Raw genomic sequence first — 23,297 nt, 5'->3', positions numbered from 1 at the left:
CCAAAAGTTTTGATCTACCTCTGGTGAAAAAGACAAATTCCCGCCGATTCAGTTGGAAGCGGGTCAAATTTGAACTGCAACTACCTCATAGTTTGGTATTTATTTTTTCCAAAAATAATTTATAGGTACATAAGTACCTATTTAATCATAAATACATGGTTTGGTGGCGATACGTCGAGGTTTGGACGGTGGCCGAGGGCCCCAACTCTAGAGCGCGTAAGCTCGCATGCCCGCCGCGTGGTCACCGCGTGACCATGGCATTTCCATGTGTTCTGGGCGGCCTAGGCATGTGTAATGGGTTGGGAACTCCCTAAGTAGGTGCTAGGAAGAAAATCACAACATAAGATTCTCACGAGGAGACCGATCGATGCTCAAACATGAATAAGCAGCCAAGTGTTTGATTAGCCGTACGAGAAATGCACATGGCTAATGGGCGTGAGTTTTGGCTGAGGATGACCAGTTACTAAGAAGACCGCCTTCACAAATTTTCAGCTCAAAAGGAGGAGCCTAGGTGGTACTTTCTTTGCAAAGTACCACACTGGACATAAATACGAATGTTGAAGCTGGGCTCAAAATACTGAATGGATTGAGCTGACATTTGGTGGAGGATGGTTATTTGGGCATAGGAAAGCACTGTAGAAAATGGATACCATTTGGACATGCCAAAGTGGTACTTCCTTCACAAAGTGTTTTTCTGAACGGAATAGGAAAATGAATATTTTTGAATCATTTTTTAACTAGGCAAGGAATGTTTTTTACATATTTGACGAAGATATGACCCAAAGAATTTATGACATTTTTTTGGGAATTTTGGGAATGACATAAATATAGATTGCTTCACAACCTAGGGCAAAAACTGTCACATGGACATGACACATAGGCAAAACTGATGAGGTGGCGCCTAGTCACAGCAACCCACCATAATTTACAAAGTTATGACCATCTATATTGGTCATGATCAGCTAGAAATAAGACAGCGGACCAGTGCTATCTGCGTTATGACCATTTCATGTAAGGAAATTACGAATTTCTGACCAAAATGGTCGCTATAGTTTAGGGTTTGGAGCCCCCTGAATAGCTTTTGACCAATTGGTATGAAATTGTCATAGATCTATGACCAATTCTTCCAGGGTCACTGACAAAAGGTCAATAGTTGACATATTTCTTGTAGTTAGTAATGTTTGTAATTTTCTCCTCTGTAGTGTTCTGAGCATTCACCTTGCAAAAGGAGGTGTTCATGTTTCTAATAACTTTGGTAGGGATGGAAGGAGGGAGAGAATGACATGCTAAACATTCGTTGTCCATACAAACAGATTTCTTAAATCCTTTGTGTAATTGTTGCAGTCTGCAACTCCTTCTTACCTCTGTTTCAACCAATAGGCCCTTTTCTTTCCTCTTTCTATTCTGGTGCTGAGATGAGGTTGAAGAAGCTGATATTTCGAGACAATCTCCCTTAGTAGATGGAGTATTTTCCCGATCCCGAGGATTATCCAGCAAACAGAACACACTATGATTATCAGGACATGTTTCTGGAATGGAAAATGGCATGTAATTGTTTATCTTCTTATTTTGAGCAATAATATTCCATACTTGAGACTTAATAAATTTCTTAGCCCTCTCAAATTTATCAGGAGAAAGAAGTGTGACAGATAGAAAGTTAACCCATTCCATAGGTACCTCTATGATGTCCCTGCTGCCCTCCTTTGGAGCAAAATGAGTTTCCCAAGTGAGGGACTCTTCCTTGCCCAAAAGATCTTCAAGTGGAATATCTAGAGAATTGTGGGTTGCAGAGCTCTCAGCAGAGTGACAATGGTGAAGATAAATAGGTTGGGAAAAACCAGGAGGTTTAGTCGAATCAGAAATAGAATCACCTGCATTTTGATCAGCTGGGATGGGTACTTCTCTGTTGTCTAATGCCTCTGGTAGAGGAGATTCTCTGGTAGGATCTATTGCAGGCTGGGAGATCTCTCTGTTATGTTCTAATGCAGGTAAAACTCTGTACTCCTCCAAAAGTATAGCTATGTCCTCAACAATTTTAAGATCTTCATCAATGTTCTGAGATGCAACTCCAGCTTCCAAGGATTGTAACTGTTTGCTATCCCCTCCCTTGCGTGAAATGAGATTGGATGTTGCATGGACAGCACAGTTTACTTCCAGCTGCATTGGATCTTCAGCAATATAGAAACGTTCATAGGAGTGCTGCTGCAAAATGGCCACAAGGCTGGGATTTTCAAACAAATGCCCATTGGCTGGCTCATGGGCTCTGATGGGAACTGGATCTGTTTGCTCTTTTGGCCCAGCCACCAAATTTAAATCAGGGAGGGCTGGCGCCAAAGGCCCATTTGCAGAGGCAGCAATCTCAGCACTGTCATTTGGAGGCTCCTGGGACATAGTAATGTTGCTATTTTCTTGTTCTAGCATTCCTTGCTGCTCCATAACCTCCTCCATGGGCTCCATAATCTCATTAATATTCATAAACTCTCCTATATGTAATTCCTAGTCCACAATCTGATTTTCTGCAAGCAAAGTCCAATGGCCCCACCCAGGCAGTTCTCCTTCCTCCTCTTCTTCATGCTCCATCATAGCATTATTATTAGGAGCAATCTGCGGATTCAGGTCATGCTGTGGAGGCTGATCATTGTTCTCTTGTTCATGATGCTGAATTGGGCCTATAAAATGATTGTGCTAGTTCTGATGAAAGTTTGCTTGCAGTGGAACAGGGTGTGGGTTGCCAAAAGGAGGAATTGGGTTTTCATCAGGAGCTACTCTGCCCAACATGGAATCCTGCAAAATCACTGTTGGTACAGTGAGAGTAGTTGTGTCATCACCTTCCCCAATAACTATGCTGGCAGGAATGTCTATGAGCTCCTCAACTTTGATCTTCACCATTTGGTTAGCTCGGGTACTCTTATTCCTATCCCACATCACAAATTTTCCAAACTTATTGACAATATTGCTAATCTTGTGTATACTCTTCCTATCAAAAGGAAAACCACATAGCAAGATCCAAACTTCTCTGCTGAGCTCTAACCGTCTCCAATTCAAACCTTGGTTGTGCCTCTCAAAAATCACATGCACATCTGTAAACTGATGAGGGCTATTTCTAACCAGTTCATCTCTGTCAAAGACATTATTGAGCGTAAAAAATGCTTGACCGAAAGGACATGGGGATATCTCAGAGAAACCAAGCTATTTGACATCGGTGAGGAAATCAGATAAGACCTCGCGGATGGTGTTGAACTGGACAGGCAGGTTGGGCATAGGAACAATAGAAGCGATTGCCCACTCCTCATGCAACGTCGGGACAACACCGGCCAGGATGTATACCCACGCCGGCCGGCCAGCCACGTCGAGACGCTGGGGGCCGTGGGGGATGAACGGCGTAGGGTCGAAGGGGAAGGTCGCCATTGTCGATTCACCAGAGCTCAAAGGGATAAGGAGGGAGAGGTTGGTGGATGGGGATAGTGCATTGGTTTGGGAGACTGCGGCAAGTAATCTCTGTGCTATGGAAGTGGAGGAGACGGCGTAATGGCAGATACCAGCTGAAGGAGGAAAAATCGAGGAGCCACCGGTATTTCCCTGAAAATGTTGATGTATGACCGGCTGATTAGTCATAATTACAGGAACAGTGGGATTCTGTCGATGGAAAGGTGGGCTCTGGGTTTGGGCCTGAGGGGCAATAGCAGCAGAACTAGGCCTAGCAGAGTAGCAATCACTAGTGATTGACCCACTTCTTGTAAGTACGGCATTTGATACGATTTTTGTAGCTGGGCCAAAGATGGCCCGATAACAAGCACCGAACACAGAAAAGCCCAGGTGCCTCATTTTGAAAAGGCGGCGAACCCGCGTTAACTCCATCAACTGTCGCATTAACTGTGCGATGATTATGGTCCGAAGATTGAGTCTGATTTTGATGAGTAGGATCTGCCCTGGATTTGCCTTTGTTTCGATCATGGATCTGTGGTAGGAGATCTAAGGGCTTGGAGGTAAGATTTCCTAGGATGATCACGAAATACATGTGTCTACTCATCTTCATTTTCTTGGAGATATTGATCAAGCTCCCATGATGAATTTGGCCTTCCCAAACCCCAAACAAGGAAATTGATGTTGAGCTCAGGGAGTGATATATTACCTGTTGGAAATATGCCCTAGAGGCAATAATAAATTAGTTATTATTATATTTCCTTGTTCATGATAATCGTTTATTATCCATGCTATAATTGTATTGATAGGAAACTCAGATACATGTGTGGGTACATAGACAACACCATGTCCCTAGTAAGCCTCTAGTTGACTAGCTCGTTGATCAATAGTTGGTTACAGTTTCCTGACCATGGACATTGGATGTCATTGATAACGGGATCACATCATTAGGAGAATGATGTGATGGACAAGACCCAATCCTAAGCCTAGCACAAAGATCGTGTAGTTCGTATGCTAAAGCTTTTCTAATGTCAAGTATCATTTCCTTAGACCATGAGATTGTGCAACTCCCGGATACCGTAGGAATGCTTTGGGTGTACCAAACGTCACAACGTAACTGGGTGGCTATAAAGGTGCACTACAGGTATCTCCGAAAGTGTCTGTTGGGTTGGCACGAATCGAGACTGGGATTTGTCACTCCATGTAAACGGAGAGGTATCTCTGGGCCCACTCGGTAGGACATCATCATAATGTGCACAATGTGACCAAGGGGTTGATCACGGGATGATGTGTTACGGAACGAGTAAAGAGACTTGCCAGTAACGAGATTGAACAAGGCATCGGTATACCGACGATCGAATCTCGGGCATGTATAATACCGCTAGACAAAGGGAATTGTATACGGGATCGATTGAGTCCTTGACATCGTGGTTCATCCGATGAGATCATCGTGGAACATGTGGGAGCCAACATGGGTATCCAGATCCCGCTGTTGGTTATTGACCGGAGAACGTCTCGGTCATGTCTGCATGGTTCCCGAACCCGTAGGGTCTACACACTTAAGGTTCGATGACGCTAGGGTTATAAAGGAAGTTTGTATGTGGTTACCGAATGTTGTTCGGAGTCCCGGATGAGATCCCGGACGTCACGAGGAGTTCCGGAATGGTCCGGAGGTGAAGATTTATATATGGAAAGTTGTTGTTCGGGTTCCGGAAAAAGTTCGCGTTTTTTCGGTATTGTACCGGGAAGCTTCCAGAAGGTTCCGGAGGTCCAGAAACTGTTCCACGACGTCCAATACAGCAGCATGGGCTGTAAGGGGGCGCCCTAGCCTTAATGGGCCAGGGGCACCAGGCCCCACAGGGCCCATGCGCATGGGTGGGGGGAAACCCTAAGGGGGAGGGCCTCCACTTGACTTGGGAGGCACTCCTCCCCCCCTTGGCCGCACCCCTTCCTTGGAGGAAGGGGCAAGGCTGCGCCTCCCCCCTCTCCCTTGCCCCTATATATAGTGGAGGGGAGGGAGGGCAGCCATACCTGAAGCCCTGGCGCCTCCCTCCCTCCCGTGACACCTCCTCCTCTCCCGCAGATGCTTGGCGAAGCCCTGCAGGATTGCCACGCTCCTCCACCACCACCACGCCATCGTGCTGCTGCTGGATGGAGTCTTCATCAACCTCTCCCTCTCTCCTTGCTGGATCAAGGCGTGGGAGACGTCACCGGGCTGTACGTGTGTTGAACGCGGAGGTGCCGTCCGTTCGGCACTAGGATCTCCGGTGATTTGGATCACGACGAGTACGACTCCTTCAACCCCGTTCTCTTGAATGCTTCCGCTTAATGATCTACAAGGGTATGTAGATGCACTCTCCTTCCCCTCGTTGCTGGTTTCTCCATAGATAGATCTTGGTGACACGTAGGAAAATTTTGAATTTCTGCTACGTTCCCCAACAGTGGCATCAGAGCTAGGTCTATTGCGTAGATTCTTTGCACGAGTAGAACACAAAGTAGTTGTGGGCGTTGATTTTGTTCAATATGCTTACCGTTACTAGTCCAATCTTGTTTCGACGGTATTGTGGGATGAAGCGGCCCGGACCGACCTTACACGTACTCTTACGTGAGACAGGTTCCACCGACTGACATGCACTTGGTGCATAAGGTGGCTAGCGGGTGCCAGTCTCTCCCACTTTAGTCGGAACGGATTCGATGAAAAGGGTCCTTATGAAGGGTAAATAGCAATTGGCATATCACGTTGTGGTTTTGCGTAGGTAAGAAACGTTCTTGCTAGAAACCCATAGCAGCCACGTAAAACATGCAAACAACAATTAGAGGACGTCTAACTTGTTTTTGCAGGGTATGCTATGTGATGTGATATGGCCAAGAAGAATGTGATGAATGATATGTGATGTATGAGATTGATCATGTTCTTGTAATAGGATTCACGACTTGCATGTCGATGAGTATGACAACCGGCAGGAGCCATAGGAGTTGTCTTAAATTTATTGTATGACCTGCGTGTCATTAAACAATGCCATGTAATTACTTTACTTTATTGCTAACCGATAGCCATAGTAGTAGAAGTAATAGTTGGCGAGACAACTTCATGAAGACATGATGATGGAGATCATGATGATGGAGATCATGGTGTCATGCCGGTGACGATGATGATCATGGAGCCCCGAAGATGGAGATCAAAAGGAGCAAAATGATATTGGCCATATCATGTCACTACTATATAATTGCATGTGATGTTTATCATGTTTATGCATCTTGTTTACTTAGAACGACGCTAGTAAATAAGATGATCCCTTACACCAATTTCAAGAAGTGTTCTCCCCTAACTGTGCACCGTTGCTAAAGTTCGTCGCTTCGAAGCACCACGTGATGATCGGGTGTGATAGATCCTTACGTTCACATACAACTGGTGTAAGACAGATTTACACATGCAATACACTTAGGGTTAACTTGACGAGCCTAGCATGTACAGACATGGCCTCGGAACACGGAGACCGAAAGGTCGAGCATGAGTCGTATAGTAGATACGATCAACATGAAGATGTTCACCAATGATGACTAGTCCGTCTCACGTGATGATCGGACACGGCCTAGTTGACTCGGATCATGTAATCACTTAGATGACTAGAGGGACGTCTATCTGAGTGGGAGTTCATAAGATGAACTTAATTATCTGAACATAGTCAAAAGATCTTTGCAAATTATGTCGTAAGCTCGCACTTTAGTTCCACTTTTTAGATATGTTCCTAGAGAAAATATAGTTGAAAGTTGATAGTAGCGATTATGCGGACAGTAGAAAGCTTATGTTCTTAATGCACCGCTCAGTGTGCTGAACCCCAAACGTCGTCTGTGGATGTTGCGAACATCGGACATACACGTTTTGATAACTACGTGATAGTTCAGTTAAATGGCTTAAGTAGAGGCACCAAAGATGTTTTTCGAAACATCGCGGAACATATGAGATGTTTCGAGGGCTGAAATTAGGATTTCAGGCTCGTGCCCACGTCAAGAGGTATAAGACCTCTGACGATTTTCTTAGCCTGCAAACTCAGGGAGAAAAGCTCAATCGTTGAGCTTGTGCTCAGATTGTCTGAGTGCAACAATCACTTGAATCGAGTGGGAGTTGATCTTCCAGATGAGATAGTGATGTTTCCCTAAAGTCATTGCCACCAAGCTGCTAGAGCTTCGTGATGAACTATAACATATCAAGGATAGAGATGATGATCCTTGAGGTATTCGCGTTGTTTGACATCGCGAAAGTAGAAATCAAGAAGGAGCATCAATTGTTGATGGTTGGTGAAACCACTAGTTTCAAGAAGGGCAAGGGCAAGAAGGGATACTTCATGAAACGGCAAATCAGCTGCTGCTCTAGTGAAGAAACCCAAGGTTGAACCCATACTCGAGACTAAGTGCTTCTGTTATAAGGGGAACAGCCACTGGAGCAGAATTACCCTAGATACTTGGTAGATGAGAAGGCTGGCAAGGTCGATAGAAGTATATTGGATATACATTATGTTAATGTGTACTTTACTAGTACTCCTAGTAGCACCAGGGTATTAGATACCGGTTTGGTTGCTAAGTGTTAGTAACTCGAAATAAAAGCTACGGAATAAACGGAGACTAGCTAACGGTGAGCTGACGATATGTGTTGGAAGTGTTTCCATGTTTGATGTGATCAAACATCGCACGCTCCCTCTACCATCAAGATTAGTATTAAACCTGAATAATTGTCATTTGGTGTTTGCGTTGAGCATAGACATGATTGGATTATGTCTATTGCAATACGGTTATTCATTTAAGGAGAATAATGGTTACTCTATTTATTTTAATAATACCTTCAGTGGTCTTGCACCTAATAGGAATGGTTTATTGAATCTCGATCGTAGTGATACACATTTTCATGCCAAAAGATATAAGATAGTAATGATAGTACCACTTACTTGTGGCACTGCCATGTAAGTCATATTGGTATAAAACGCATGAAGAAGCTCCATGTTGATGGATCTTTGGACTCACTCGTTTTTGAAAAGTTTGAGACATGCGAGCCATGTCTATTGGTGTATACGCATGAAGAAACTCCATGCAGATGGATCGTTTGGACTCACTTGATTTTGGATCACTTGAGATATGCAAATTATACCACATGGGCAAGATGACTGAAAGCCTCGTTTTCAGTAAAATGGAACAAGATAGCAACTTGTTGGAAGCAACACATTTTGATGTGTGCAGTCCAATGAGTGCTGAGGCATGTAGTGAATATCATTATGTTCTTACTTCACAGATGATTTGAGTAGATACTGAGTATATTTACTTGATGAAACACAAGTCTGAATTATTGAATGGTTCAAGTAATTTCAGAGTGAAGTTGAAGATCATCATGACAAGAGGATAAAATGTCTATGATATGATCATAGAGATGAGTATCTGAGTTACGAGCTTTGGCACGCAATTAAGACATTGTGGAAATTGTTTCACAATTAATACCGCCTGGAACACCATAGTGTGATGGTGTATCCGAACATCATAGTTGCACCCTATTAGATATGGTGCGTACCATGATGTCTCTTATCGAATTACCACTATTGTTCATGGGTTAGGCATTAGAGACAACCACACTCACTTTAATAGGGTACCACGTAATTCCGTTGAGACGACAACTTTTGAATTATGGGTTGGAGAAACCTAAGTCGTCGTTTCTTAAAGGTTTGTGGCTGCGACGCTTATGTGAAAAAGTTTCAGGTTGATAAGCTCGAACCCAAAGCGGATAAAATGCATCTTCATAGGACACCCAAAACAGTTGGGTATACCTCCTAATTCAGATCTGAAAGCAATAAGGATTGTTTCTTGAATCGGGTCCTTTCTCGAGGAAAAGTTTGTCTTGGAAAGTTGAGTGGGAGGATGGTGGAGACTTGATGAGGTTATTGAACCGTCACTTCAACAAGTGTGTAGCAGGGCACAGGAAGTTGTTCCTGTGGCACCTACACCAATTGAAGTAAAAGCTTATGATAGTGATCATGAAGTTTCGGATCAAGTCACTACCGTACCTCGTAGGGTGACAAGGATACGTACTACTTCAGAGTGGTACAGTAATCCTGTCTTGAAGGTCATGTTGCTAGACAACAATGAACCTATGAGCTATGGAGAAGCGATGGTGGGCCCAAATTCCAATAAATGGTTAGAAGCCATGAAATCCGAGATAGGATCCATGTATCAGAACAAAGCATGGACTTTGGTGGACTTGCCCGATGATCGGCAAGCCATTGAGATAAATGGATCTTTAAGAAGAAGATGGACGTGGATGGTAATGTCACCATCTATGAAGCTCGACTTGTGGCGAAGAGTTTTTTCACAAGTTCAAGGAGTTGACTACGATGAGATTTTCTCATCCGTAGCGATGCTTAAGTCCGTCGGAATCATATTAGCATTAGCTGCATTTATGAAATCTGGCAGATGGATGTCAAGATGAGTTTCCTTACCAGTTTTCGTAAGGAAAGGTTGTATGGGATACAATCAGAAAGGTTTTGTCGATCCTAAGGATGCTAAAAGGTATGCTAGCACCAGCAATCCTTCTAAGGACTGGAGTAAGCATCTCGGAGTTGGAATATGCACTTTGATAAGATGATCAAAGATTTTGGGTTTATACAAAGTTTATGAGAAACTTGTATTTCCAAAGAAGTGAGTGGGAGCACTATAGAATTTCTGATGAGTATATGTTGTTGACATATTGATGATCAGAAATGATGTAGAATTTCTAGAAAGCATATAGGGTTATTTGAAAGGTGTTTTTCAATAGAAAACCTGGATTAAGCTACTTGAACATTGAGCATCAAGATCTATGAGGATAGATCAAAACGCTTAATGGTACTTTCAAATGAGCATATACCTTGACATGATCTTGAAGGTGTTCAAGATGGATCAGTCAAAGAAGGAGTTCTTGCCTGAGATGTAAGGTATGAAGTTAAGACTTAAAGATCGACCACAGCAGAAAAGAGAGAAAGGACGAAGGTCGTCCCCTATGCTTCAGACGTAGGCTCTATAGTATGCTATGCTGTGTACCGCACCAGAAGTGTGCCTTGCCATGAGTCAGTCAAGGGGTACAAGAATGATCCAGGAATGGATCATTGGACAGCGGTCAAAATTATCCTTAGAGGAATAAGGATATGTTTCTCGATTATGGAGGTGATAAAGAGTTCGACGTAAAGGGTTACGTCGATGCAAGCTTTAACACATATCCGAATGACTCTGAGTAGAAAACCGGATACATATAGTGGAACAACCATTTGGAATAACTCCAAGTGGAGCGTGGAAGCAGCATTTACAATATGACCTAGAGATTTGCGAAGTACACACGGATCTAAATGTTGCAGACCCGTTGACTAAAACCTCTCTCACAAGCAGAACATGATCAAACCCCAGAACTCATTGAGTCTTAATCACATGATGATGTGAACTAGTTTAGTGACACTAGTAAACTCTTTGGATGTTGGTCACATGGTGATGTGACCTGTGAGTGTTAATCACATGGCGATGTGAACTAGATTATTGACTCTAGTGCAAGTGGGAGACTGTTGGAAATATGCCCTAGAGGCAATAATAAATTAGTTATTATTATATTTCCTTGTTCATGATAATCGTTTATTATCCATGCTATAATTGTATTGATAGGAAACTCAGATACATGTGTGGGTACATAGACAACACCATGTCCCTAGTAAGCCTCTAGTTGACTAGCTCGTTGATCAATAGTTGGTTACAGTTTCCTGACCATGGACATTGGATGTCATTGATAACGGGATCACATCATTAGGAGAATGATGTGATGGACAAGACCCAAAGATCATGTAGTTCGTATGCTAAAGCTTTTCTAATGTCAAGTATCATTTCCTTAGACCATGAGATTGTGCAACTCCAGGATACCGTAGGAATGCTTTGGGTGTACCAAACGTCACAACGTAACTGGGTGGCTATAAAGGTGCACTACAGGTATCTCCGAAAGTGTCTGTTGGGTTGGCACGAATCGAGACTGGGATTTGTCACTCCATGTAAACGGAGAGGTATCTCTGGGCCCACTCGGTAGGACATCATCATAATGTGCACAATGTGACCAAGGGGTTGATCACGGGATGATGTGTTACGGAACGAGTAAAGAGACTTGCCGGTAACGAGATTGAACAAGGTATCGGTATACCGACGATCGAATCTCGGGCAAGTATAATACCGCTAGACAAAGGGAATTGTATACGGGATCGATTGAGTCCTTGACATCGTGGTTCATCCGATGAGATCATCGTGAAACATGTGGGAGCCAACATGGGTATCCAGATCCCGCTGTTGGTTATTGACCGGAGAACGTCTCGGTCATGTCTGCATGGTTCCCGAACCCGTAGGGTCTACACACTTAAGGTTCGATGACGCTAGGGTTATAAAGGAAGTTTGTATGTGGTTACCGAATGTTGTTCGGAGTCCCAGATGAGATCCCGGACATCACGAGGAGTTCCGGAATGGTCCGGAGGTAAAGATTTATATATGGAAAGTTGTTGTTCGGGTTACGGAAAAAGTTCGGGTTTTTTCGGTATTGTACCGGGAAGCTTCCAGAAGGTTCCGGAGGATTCCGGAGGGGTCCGGAGGTCCGGAAACTGTTCCACCACGTCCAATACAGCAGCATGGGCTGTAAGGGGGCGCCCTAGCCTTAATGGGCCAGGGGCACCAGCCCCCCCAGGGCCCATGCGCATGGGAGGGGGGAAACCCTAAGGGGGAGGGCCTCCACTTGACTTGGGAGGCACTCCTCCCCCCCTGGCCGCACCCCTTCCTTGGAGGAAGGGGCAAGGCTGCGCCTCCCCCCTCTCCCTTGCCCCTATATATAGTGGAGGGGAGGGAGGGCAGCCATACCTGAAGCCCTGGCGCCTCCCTCCCTCCCGTGACACCTCCTCCTCTCCCGCAGGTGCTTGGCGAAGCCCTGCAGGATTGCCACGCTCCTCCACCACCACCACGCCGTCGTGCTGCTGCTGGATGGAGTCTTCCTCAACCTCTCCCTCTCTCCTTGCTGGATCAAGGCCTGGGAGACGTCACCGGGCTGTACGTGTGTTGAACGCGGAGGTGCCGTCCGTTCGGCACTAGGATCTCCGGTGATTTGGATCACGACGAGTACGACTCCTTCAACCTCGTTCTCTTGAACGCTTCCGCTTAACGATCTACAAGGGTATCTAGATGCACTCTCCTTCCCCTCGTTGCTGGTTTCTCCATAGATAGATCTTGGTGACACGTAGGAAAATTTTGAATTTCTGCTACGTTCCCCAACATTACCTCCTTTGATGATCGAGATGCCCACTTCTTTGGAGGAGACAGAGAATCGAAAGGACCAATTTTGGAGTAATTGGGCCTTATACATGGATGCTCGACCACCAAAACACGCCAAGAGGATGGTGGCCACTGAATCCACTGTGAGACGAATCTTGGAGCGGGTAAATTCCGCCACCAGGATGAATTCCTGAATATCTTTACCTTCTTCGAAATTGATGGGCACTCCCCACTTTCTCCATACCTTTTGTGCAAAATCTTGTCCTTTGTCGAAGTTCAGATCGGCTAAAGCCATCGTGCTTAGGTGGGTGGTGTCCGTCATGCCCGGAGTGGCACACGGCACCGATTAGGAGAGGTTGGCCATGGCCAGTTGGCCGACGGAGGGGCTAGGCGGAGGGGTTAGGCGGAGGGGCTAGGTGGATTTAACCATGATTTTAACTGGTGAAATCTGCATGAGAAATGAGAAGACTCTAGTGTCGGGTGTATGAAACACCCACATCAAACTACAAATGGATCGATCAACAATCATTCATTGGCATTCCACCACCTTTTTAATCCATCTTGATATTGCGAAGTTAATATTACGGCAATAATGTGTTGTGAATGCTTTCTGAATCGGACTCATGACACTACACATAATTCTACCATCAATCGGGTACTTAAACGATCAAATCTAGATGTTACTAATAAACCAGGTATAGCAGGTACACATATATTGCACCAACTAATGTCCGCTCTCATGGGCTGTAAATCTAGATGTTACAAATAAACAAGTTTTAGTCAAAGACTTCCAAATTCTGAATATGTTTTAATCAAAGAGGAGCAAAATATAAACACACCATTTGAGCTACCATTGCCAACTTAGTAAATAGAATAATCTATCTTGAAACTTTTCGGATACTGCTTGCTCTGCAAAGAGGAAAACAAAGTGCATTACTAAAAGCTGACGAAAGACATACTATTTAAATTTTGGCGTAATATGACAAATAAATACCATGGAAAACTTGTTGGCATCATCTTCAGGTCCCATTCGTTGGAGCATGGAAGGATGATCCGACATCTTCAGGTCCCATTGGCTCCATCCTTCCATGCTCCATGCATAAATAAGTTTTAGATATTACATTCTGCAACGACTAAGAGTTAGATTGTTATGAGAGCTGTAGCACATTGAAGTCTAAGAAAACAATAATCCCATGCTAAAGTAGCGAAGAATGATAATGTATATGGAATGCATTGTCATTTAGATGAAATAAGGAAAATAAAAGGAGTGTTTCTGAAAATGGTCTTGAGTACAACAGCATAATTTAGCATTGCTTTTTTGCCATGGACACATAGCATGATAGCACCACAAAGTGAGATCTGTAGGAATAAAATGCCATTTTATCACACCTGCAGGAACATATTGCAAGTGTTAATGAATCTCAGTTTTGTGCGGTTGTGCCTTCAAGCAGAATATCACAACTTGTGCCAACAAGCACTTCATGTTCAGGAATTAAACAAGTAGATAAAATTACTTCACTCATGCACACTACCAGGCCATAAGTTTTTGATATTTTTACTATACATAATTGCTAGAATATGCAATCTAAGCAAAATATAGCAATTTCCCTGACTAAGTTTGCCACATCCAGATGCAGAAAGATATCTACTCAATATACGATTGGCTACAATTCAAAAAATCATCATAAAGAGAACAAATGATTATATCCAAAACACACAAGAATAACACAAATTCGTAACATCTAAAAGCATACCTGAATGCCCAGAGTTCTCTTCTCCGGCGTTGGCGGATGGCGGAGCTAGGCAGGAGTGTGTGGCTGTGGAGGGGGTTGCGTCGAGGTGGATAATGGCGGGGCAGGGGTGGGGCGAGTTTCCATCCCGCTGGACGTCGGAGCAGAGTACGTCCATACTGCAAGGAAGTTTGTTCCGCCAGTGTGGCAGCACAGCCCACAGCGAGCGCAAGGCCCCTGATGCATTGTTCTTTCTGTTCCAAACTGTGGCACACCTGAGTAACAGGGGCATTAATGCTATTTTGTGCTTATGTGGGGCGTCTTTTGGCAAAATTCTAAGAGCGGGGCGTTCGGGTTTCATCCAAACCCTGTATTCTGTATTTGATGGCTGAGCTGCGTATGGTGCAGCCGGAGCACCCAATCCATTGGAGTACAGGATACTTTCCCATGTCAACAGTAGTCGTACCAGAGTCTAGATGCATGTGAAGGCATGAGTTCAGACTCTCACTCCTCTCTTTACTCCGCATATCTAGGAAAACCCCACTAGATAGATATGATGCAGCACAAAGCCTCTTCTTCCTATACATCCTACGCAACCATGTCTGTGTTCTCTCCGACTGCCATTTAGCGGTAAATGCTGCCCCTTTCCCCTCAAAAACTTTAAGTGAAGTGGCATAATAAAGTAGAGACCTGAACTCTTTTAGGGACTTATGGTGAAGGTGTTTTTGCATGTTCTTCTCGATATGCCACGAACAAAGACGATGCCAAACGTCTAGAAGTACCTTTCTGATGGCCTTCATCATAGATGCATTTCCATCAGTAATTACAGACCCGGGATTCTACTGACAGTGAGCTCTTAAGAACGTTTGTAGCAGCCAAAGATCTGTTTATTACGTCTCGTCAGACACAATAGCACAACCAAACACCGTGGTGCAATGGTGGTTGTTCAGATCAACAAAAGGTATACATGGCATGCCATACCTATTCATCTTGTATGTGATGTCGAATACGGTCACATCACCATAGTCAACATAGTCTCGCCGTGATTGGACACCAGAATAGGTTTTTCAACCTTCCTTCTTCATTAATAGCATGCTCAAAGAAAAAAATTCTAGATCCCTGTCCTTTTTGGTCATCATGATCCCAGTGGCAGTGTCAGCATCACCCTGTGCAAGTAGTTTCATTTTCTCTCTATAGCACATATTATAAAACTTCCTCCTCCCAAAACAAGCCTTAGCATACGACCCGTACCTACTGAAGAAGTTATAAAAAATGATATGTTTCCTTATCCCGGCACCTACCATAGTTAAGATCTCAGCTTTCTGAAATTCTTTGACCTAATTATGAGACCGGAGAAACGTGACATCGTCCAGTCTAGCTAGAATGTGATTGTGATCATCGGTGAAACTGCTGACATACCAAACTCCACGCTCTTTATCAAGCTTCACAGTTAAATGGGCATCACAGAAGCATTGACTCTCCGGACTGAGCCTATGGGTCCTGCCTTCCATTGTACAAAATTTCGTCTGTCATTTTCCAGCCCTCGAACACAGATACATCCTCAAGCACATACCTCTCTCAGGACCTTTCCTATATTTCAGCAAGTCCCTTCTAATGTTGAAACCACGTTCCTTCTGGTTATAGAACAAGTAAGCCTTTCCTTGTGACCTGAACATCTTCGACATCACCTTCCAATGCCTGCCCAATGAGTCTTGCTGATATTCATCAAATCCGATGTCAAAATTAAACTCATCATCAACAACATGCTCATCCTTCCCGCCAGGACCATCAACATCTCCCTGCAAAATAAGGCATATAACCATGTATGCCAGTCAGTTATTATATTAATGTTTAATGTTTTCATATATAATTTTCAAAACTTACTTTGCTTGAGCTCTCATCATGAGAGCCACACCGTCGCATTGGTCATTTTCATCATCGACAATATTCCTCTCATAGTCTCCATCCGCATCCATTTGCGCACATTTAAAAAAAAGATGTGTAAGTCGTCATGCAGTTATTATGTCATTTCTTGTCCTACATATTTTAAACGTACCTGGAATGCGCTTTCAGCACATTAATCATCTATATCCATATCACAATCGTCATGTACCTGCATGATTTCAAAAAAATACATGTAAGTGTCCATGCGGTTGTTTGTTTTTCATGTTTTTGTCAACGTTCACCACACTTACTCGTTGCCACTGTAAGATTCATCCAAAATGATATAGTTCTCCTCAGTAGGTTGGTACATATTCAATGACGAGGATCCATTCTTCTCGCGGTAATCATCGCCGTCATAATCCGTCTCGTCCTCCATCTATACATGTTTAAACAAATTTTAAGATCAATCCAAACACCATATAACATCATCCCTAAAATAATCAGTTCATCAATTACAATATTTCATAATTAAATAATGTGCAAAATGAAATTGGTTAACAGTGCGTCTCACAAATTTATGCATTAAACTAGCACCTACTTACTTAGTCAATAGATATTTTTTTCATCTCATTTCAATGAGTAGCCTAATGTAACATTTGCAAACCGACCTCTTCAACTCCGGCGAGGAGGGGAGATGGATCCATTTCGGCCGGGGACGAAGGCGCCCATGATGTGATGATGATGGCCGGCGAAGGTAGGCGTCCACAGCCGCGTTTATGTTGCCCGTAGACCGCCGCCTTGAAGATTCACAGGTGGGCGGCGATTTGGGCGACGACAAAGGAATGCGGCGGCTGCCGCGATGATCGCAACTAGGGTTTTGCCTATGGGCGGCGACAGGTCAGACGCGACATGTTGTTTGTGTGGCAACCAGGGCGGTGACCAGGCCGACGGTGACTGTCTGGGAGGAAAGCGGCGACTGGAATGACTACTATCACCGCTAGGGTTTCGAGGGGGTGTCGGCATGTCACGCGCCGGGCTGTTTTTTTTTTCACACGTACTGATGCAGGTGTACATCAAGACGGGTTGGCATAGGGCGACGGCATAGGACGTAGGTGGGTTAGCATACGGGCGACGGATACGGCGTACGCGGGCGGGTATGCTATACGCGGTGTCGAATGATTGTACTATCCAATATACGTTTTAGGGGTTGTCCTGAAAAGGGACTCTATATATATATATATATATATATATATATATATATATATATATATATATATATATATATATATACCTAAAATCTAAAAAGTGGCGGCCACCAACTAACCAAAACGAGCGGCCGCGCTAGCCGACAAAAACAATCGTCGCTGTCTCTCTTCAGTAGTTGCCTCTCTTCAAAAAAGGAAAACAACTAATCCCCGTCCGTCCGGCGCTCCTTCGCTGACGAGCCGTCTCGCCGGCGACCAGGATCCAAGTCACGTCGGTCCCCTCTTGCCTTCCCTTCTCTCTCTTCCTTCTCACTCCTCCACATAGGGCGCCGCCATGGATGGTCCCCGCCTTGGGTCAAGCTCGTCCCTGTCGACAACCGCCGCGTCGGGCCTCCTCTTCATCTGCATCGACGCCAGATCTGCACATCCCCGCCGCCCTGGATCCGAGACCCCCACATCCTCCTCCCTCTTGTTCGTCCATCTGCTCGACGCGGCCACTCGAGCCGGGGGCCGCGGTGCGTCCCGCATCTCCATCGAGCCTGAGGTCAACTCGAGGATCTATGGAGCCAACTGTGAAACTCATGATTCATGCATGTGTGGTTGCTGTAGATTTTGTACCAGGCGCATAGCAACTGGATTGATGTGGCGGCGGGGCTAGAGCTCACCGAGGGCAGGCTAGTTCTATCTTTCTACATGGTAGCTGCCGGACTGCGACGGCCAAAGATGACCAATGCGTATGATCTGCGTGCAGCTTTGGTGATTTTTTTTTCGATTAGCGCTGGTGGTCGTTACATGGAGACTTATTGGCTAAAGAATGGAGATTAAGAGATAGTAGACTTATTGTAATGTAGTTTAGTTGCATACACATTGATGTTTAGTTGGCTTGTAATGTAGTCTAGTTGCACACACATTAATGTTAGTTGGCTTATAATGTAGTCTAGTTATACACACATTAATGTTAGTTGGCTTATAATGTAGTCTAGTTATACACACATTGATGTTTAGTTGGCTTATAATGTAGTCTACTTGCACACAAATTGATGTTTCGTTGGCAGGAAGACTAGTTGCACACGCATATACTCAGTTGGCTTATAATGTAGTCTAGTTGCACATACATTAATATTTAGTTGGCAGGACTATTGACACACACATATGGTTAGTTGGCGCGGCAATCTATTCTAGTTGCACACACATTGATGTTTAGTTAGCAGGACTAGTTACACACATATATGCTCAGTTGGCGCGGCAATTTAGTCTAGTTGCACACATTGATGTTTAGTTGGCAGTACTAATTACACACACATATGCTCAGTTGACGCGGCAATGTATTCTAGTTGCACACACATAGATGTTTAGTTGGCAGGACTATTGACGCATACATATGCTCAGTTGGCGCGGCAATGTAGTCTAGTTGCGCACACATTGATGTTTAGCTGGCAGGAAGACTAGTTCGTCGAAACATCCCCATGCGGGATCTATTTTTGAAGAGCACGTCGCGAGGATTTCAACGATGAAAACGGATCTGATTTTCGACACACGGTTTAGAACATATGTTTTTTATATTTTTGAAAACCAAAAATTAATGCACAAGGGATGAATATGAAAAACATTAATGCAACGTCATGCAGATATCTATCAAGTGAAAAAAGACCACATAAGAAGTGATTAATTAGCAGTGTTATTTTTATCCACATGGATTATTAAGTAACAACACGCTACGTGCCAAAAAAAAGCGGCCACCCAGGAGCGCTAGCGGGCGCCCAGCCGCCCGCTAGACGCGTCCATATATATATATATATGTGCGCGCGCGCGGGGAGACGGACTCTGAAGGGAGGCATCTTACTCCTCCATGTGTTCAGATAGGGTCCGTCGTGTTGTAAACTTCGGGCGCCACGAGATCCTGCTCCCTCCATAAAGTATGATGGCCCGATCGCACCAACCGGCTTCTTCGCTATCCATTCATAGCCAAGCCAAAATGGCTAGCTTCGCCTCCTCTCCCTCACCGGCGATGGGCAAATTGGCAGCAGCAGCTCCAGAGGGTGCCACCGACACCGAGAGCTCACCGGTAGACGCCCCATCCGATGAGAGCCTGAAAGACTTCATATCCTCGCTGCCGTCAAGGGAGGGGTGGCCGAAGCCGCTCATCCAGTACAAGGGCTACTTGTTCAAACCGAGGATGCTGGAGGGTGTCCTGCGCACCAGACGAGCCTTCCTGCCCCGCGCAGACGACGTCGTCCTCGCCACGCAGCCCAAGTGCGGCACCACCTGGCTCAAGGCCCTCGCTTTCACCGTCGCCACGCGGTCCCGCGACGGCCTCGGCGCCGACCACCCGCTCCTCACTTGCTACCCGCATCACCTCGTGCCGTACATTGAGATCCCTGGTGCTGCCGGCAGCCATGTAGTCGACCTCGGCGCGCTCCCGTCCCCGAGGCTCCTCGCCACACACATGCCCATGTCGCTGCTCCCGCCAGAGACGCGGTCGCTCTGCTGCCGGGTCGTGTACCTGTGCCGGGACCCCAAGGACACGCTCGTCTCCAGGTTGCACTTCGAGAACAAGCTGGCGGCGCGGCGTGGCGGCGCCGGCCCGTCGATGGACGACGCCTTCGACATGTTCTGCGAGGGGTTCTCGCCGTACGGCCCCTTCTGGGACCACTGCCTCGAGTACTGGGAGGAGAGCCTGGGGAGGCCAGACACCATCCTCTTCCTCAAGTACGAGGAGATCAAGCTGGACCCGGCGCGGGTCGTGAGGAGGCTCGCGAGCTTCCTCGGCGTCCCGCTGACCGAGCAGGAGGAGAGCTCCGGTGTCGCGGACAAGGTGGCGAGGATGTGCAGCTTCGAGACGCTCGCCGGGCTGCAGGTGAACCAGGTCGGCGGCGTCAGCCACGGGAATAGAGTTCACTTTGATAACTCTGTGTTCTACAGGAAAGGCGAGGTAGGGGACTGGGTGAACCACATGAGCCGCGAGATGGGGGAGAAGCTCGACCGCATCGTCCAGCAGAAGCTCCATGGTTCCGGGCTCGTGTTTTGAGCAAGAGTCATTTGTCATGTGTTCCGTGCTCCTTTGCACTCTGCTACTTCTGGTTGGTGAGAGGAGAGCCCTATGTTGATTGTGTTTTTTGTATTGTTTGGATTGCTTACCATATGTGTCACGTGGTATGCTGATTGTGGTTTTATTTTGAGAATAATAATAAAACAGCATCTGGCCTCATAGGGTGGGATACGCTGATTCATTCACCAGTACATTTGCTACAACTAGCTGCTCAGTAACTGATTTTAGTGGTCTGTATTTCACCTGAAAGAGTGTAAACTGTATATCTTACAGACTGTAAATGCTTCTGGGATAGCAGGTTTACAGTGAGATGAAGTGATGTGCCACATAATCCTATTAATCTATCATATCAGGTTGTTCATAGAGGGGACAAAATTAGCACAAAATACTAATTTCTTCAACAAAAATTTGATAGGTGCTAGGACAAAGATTATTCGGTGAAAACAATAATGTGATAGAAAATGAGAACAAAAAGAGAGGCTAAAAAATAATATGATCGAAATACGGATAGGACACAGAGGAAAACAAGCAGAACATCTACTGAAAATACACTTGCAGTGACAAAATGTTTACATATCAAGTGTCGGATATGTTTATCTCGAGGTAAATACTATCATCTAATTTGGGGTATAATCAAAAAAGGCACAATGTAAACATTTTGTTTCAGATGGCCAACATAGCTCATAATAAAGAAAAGAAAAGAAAAGAAAAAACATCTGAAACTTGGTGGATTCTGCTTGATATTGAAGACAGATAACCAGAAATTAATATCACCAACTAAGAACCTACAGCCACTCACTCGGGTCACATTGCAATAACTTGGCTGGAGTGGACTAGTTTTGCAGATGCTGCGGTATAAAATACGTCCTCAAATTCGGTGCAAGTTGTGAGGAAGTTAGCTATATTCCTCGGCGTCCCACTGACTTAAGAGGAGAGCTCTGGTGTTGATCAAGAAGTGGTGAGACTCTCCAGTTTTGAGATGACCGCATCGTCCAACAGAAGCTTCAGGGGTCTGGGCTTGTGCTTCGAGTCAATTTTGTTATCTTTTCTGCTCTCAATTTCCATAAGCACGTTACAGAATGTTCCCTACTTATATCTTACTCAGTCTACTATATAATGTTGGAAATAAAAATAAAACAGCCTGTTGTCAAAAATCTGATCCCAGTGTGGTGCAAGATTACGAGTGTGTGCATTTTATCTGATACCAGTGTCAACTGTATACCATAAGCAAGCTGACATTTGAAAACCACGGTATTTTGTACAGAAAACAAATTAAGTAACCATTTGATCTCAACACCTTTTGCCCGTACAATTTTGCAGGATCTTTCAGCCAGTAGGGGTGATGAAAATTAAATAAAAATCTTTTGTTTACATTTGGCCCCCTCAGCCTTGTCCTTCAACATTCCGAAACCTTGGGGGTCTTATCTGAGGTTAAGTGGTTTCAAAGATGACAGTGGCCTTGTATTTGACTCAGGCCGGTCTAAGTGCTTTCAAAGGGAACCTTGTTGGATGAGTTCCTAAGCAGTTTCAGTTGCGCAGCGCCGCGGTCATTGCTTGAAGAACCGATTCATGTGCAGATTGACGGGGCATCTACTTGTTCCGAGAGGCGTAGTCGACGTTTGGATAAGAAGAACAGAAACTGCAACATTCCTACTGCCAAGCGCGCTGAATATAGGTTGGCGGAGGCTTATGGGAACTGCCGAAGGGGATGACATCTAAGAAAGGCTCCGAGGAGGATGTGCAAGAGAAGATGAACTCTTATCTTCGGATGTGTACAAGAAAACGCTTATGCCGACGGCGATCCAGGCAATTCGTGCATTGGTGGAGGCCAATGGTTGATCTCATTTTTCAAAAGGTTAGGTGCGATTATTCCAGGTGGAGAGCCAAGCTCTGCTGATTTGCTTATGATGGGCTAGATCGATAGCTAGCAGTGAGGCGCTCAGTTCAGTTTGGTCGTGAGCAGTCCTTGTCCTAAATTGACTTATGATGAGGAAGACTGGAGGACGGAGGCGGTGGCAATGACACACCACCAAACAGAGGATTGATTGATCGGACGCGGAGGCGCGGAGGCACATCTTGTCTCAATGATTGGCCCTGGGTATTAGGAGGCAGATTTTTGGTCTATGGGGACATCTTCATCCTATATTGGAAAAAAAATTAGTAATTCAACAAAAAGTTTAAAATTCCTGAAAATATTTTTGAAATAAACGTGACCTTTTACTGTACTCGTGAGAAAAAATCCATCAAAAAAATCTCCCTTTGACTTCTTTTCAAAAAAGACAAATTTTTGGCCAAAACAGTGTGAATAGTGACCTATAATAGCAAATACATTTTCTCTTTTTTGCTGTGAAGTCACATTTGTTTCTTTTTCATGAAAATTGATATACTAGTGCAAAAAATAAGTCAAGTTTTTTCTCCAAATAGTTCTTACCTATTTTGACTTTTTATTTAAATATTAAAAAAAATCTCATATAGGATGCATATACAACCAGGAACCAAAGTGTATTCCCCCTGGGTGTTATTCCTAGCCACAAGGCATTTTCTTGCCAGGGCTTAAACTCTTCTAGACGATGTGAAAGCGGAGATGTGATCTCCGATGGGAAAGGGAAACAACAGTCCAACCATCTATACCTAATCATCTAACCAAAATCGTGTGTGCTGGCAGTAACAGGGAAAAAAGCTGAACAAAGTACAGTCGTATATGTT

The 23,297-nt window shown here is 44.7% G+C and overlaps 1 protein-coding gene across 2 annotated transcripts; it reads left to right on the top strand.

Annotated features, from left to right (window-relative positions):
• Positions 1–19,381: 19,381 nt before the first annotated feature.
• Positions 19,382–20,776, top strand: LOC119367043 (cytosolic sulfotransferase 5-like). 2 transcript variants are annotated; one of them, XM_037632674.1, is made up of 2 exons: positions 19,382–20,399; positions 20,465–20,776. In XM_037632674.1, exons 1-2 carry the CDS (start codon positions 19,461–19,463, stop codon positions 20,702–20,704), a joined length of 1,179 nt encoding a protein of 392 aa, XP_037488571.1. In that variant the 5' UTR covers positions 19,382–19,460; the 3' UTR covers positions 20,705–20,776. The 2 variants fall into 2 exon arrangements, with proteins under 2 accessions (XP_037488571.1, XP_037488572.1); XM_037632675.1 differs by having other exon boundaries at positions 19,382–20,684.
• The last annotated feature ends 2,521 nt before the right edge of the window (positions 20,777–23,297 follow it).

Source organism: Triticum dicoccoides, chromosome 2B, assembly GCF_002162155.2.
Source record: "Triticum dicoccoides isolate Atlit2015 ecotype Zavitan chromosome 2B, WEW_v2.0, whole genome shotgun sequence".
Lineage (NCBI taxonomy): Eukaryota > Viridiplantae > Streptophyta > Magnoliopsida > Poales > Poaceae > Triticum > Triticum dicoccoides.
This window is presented reverse-complemented; position numbering and strand designations above follow the sequence as displayed.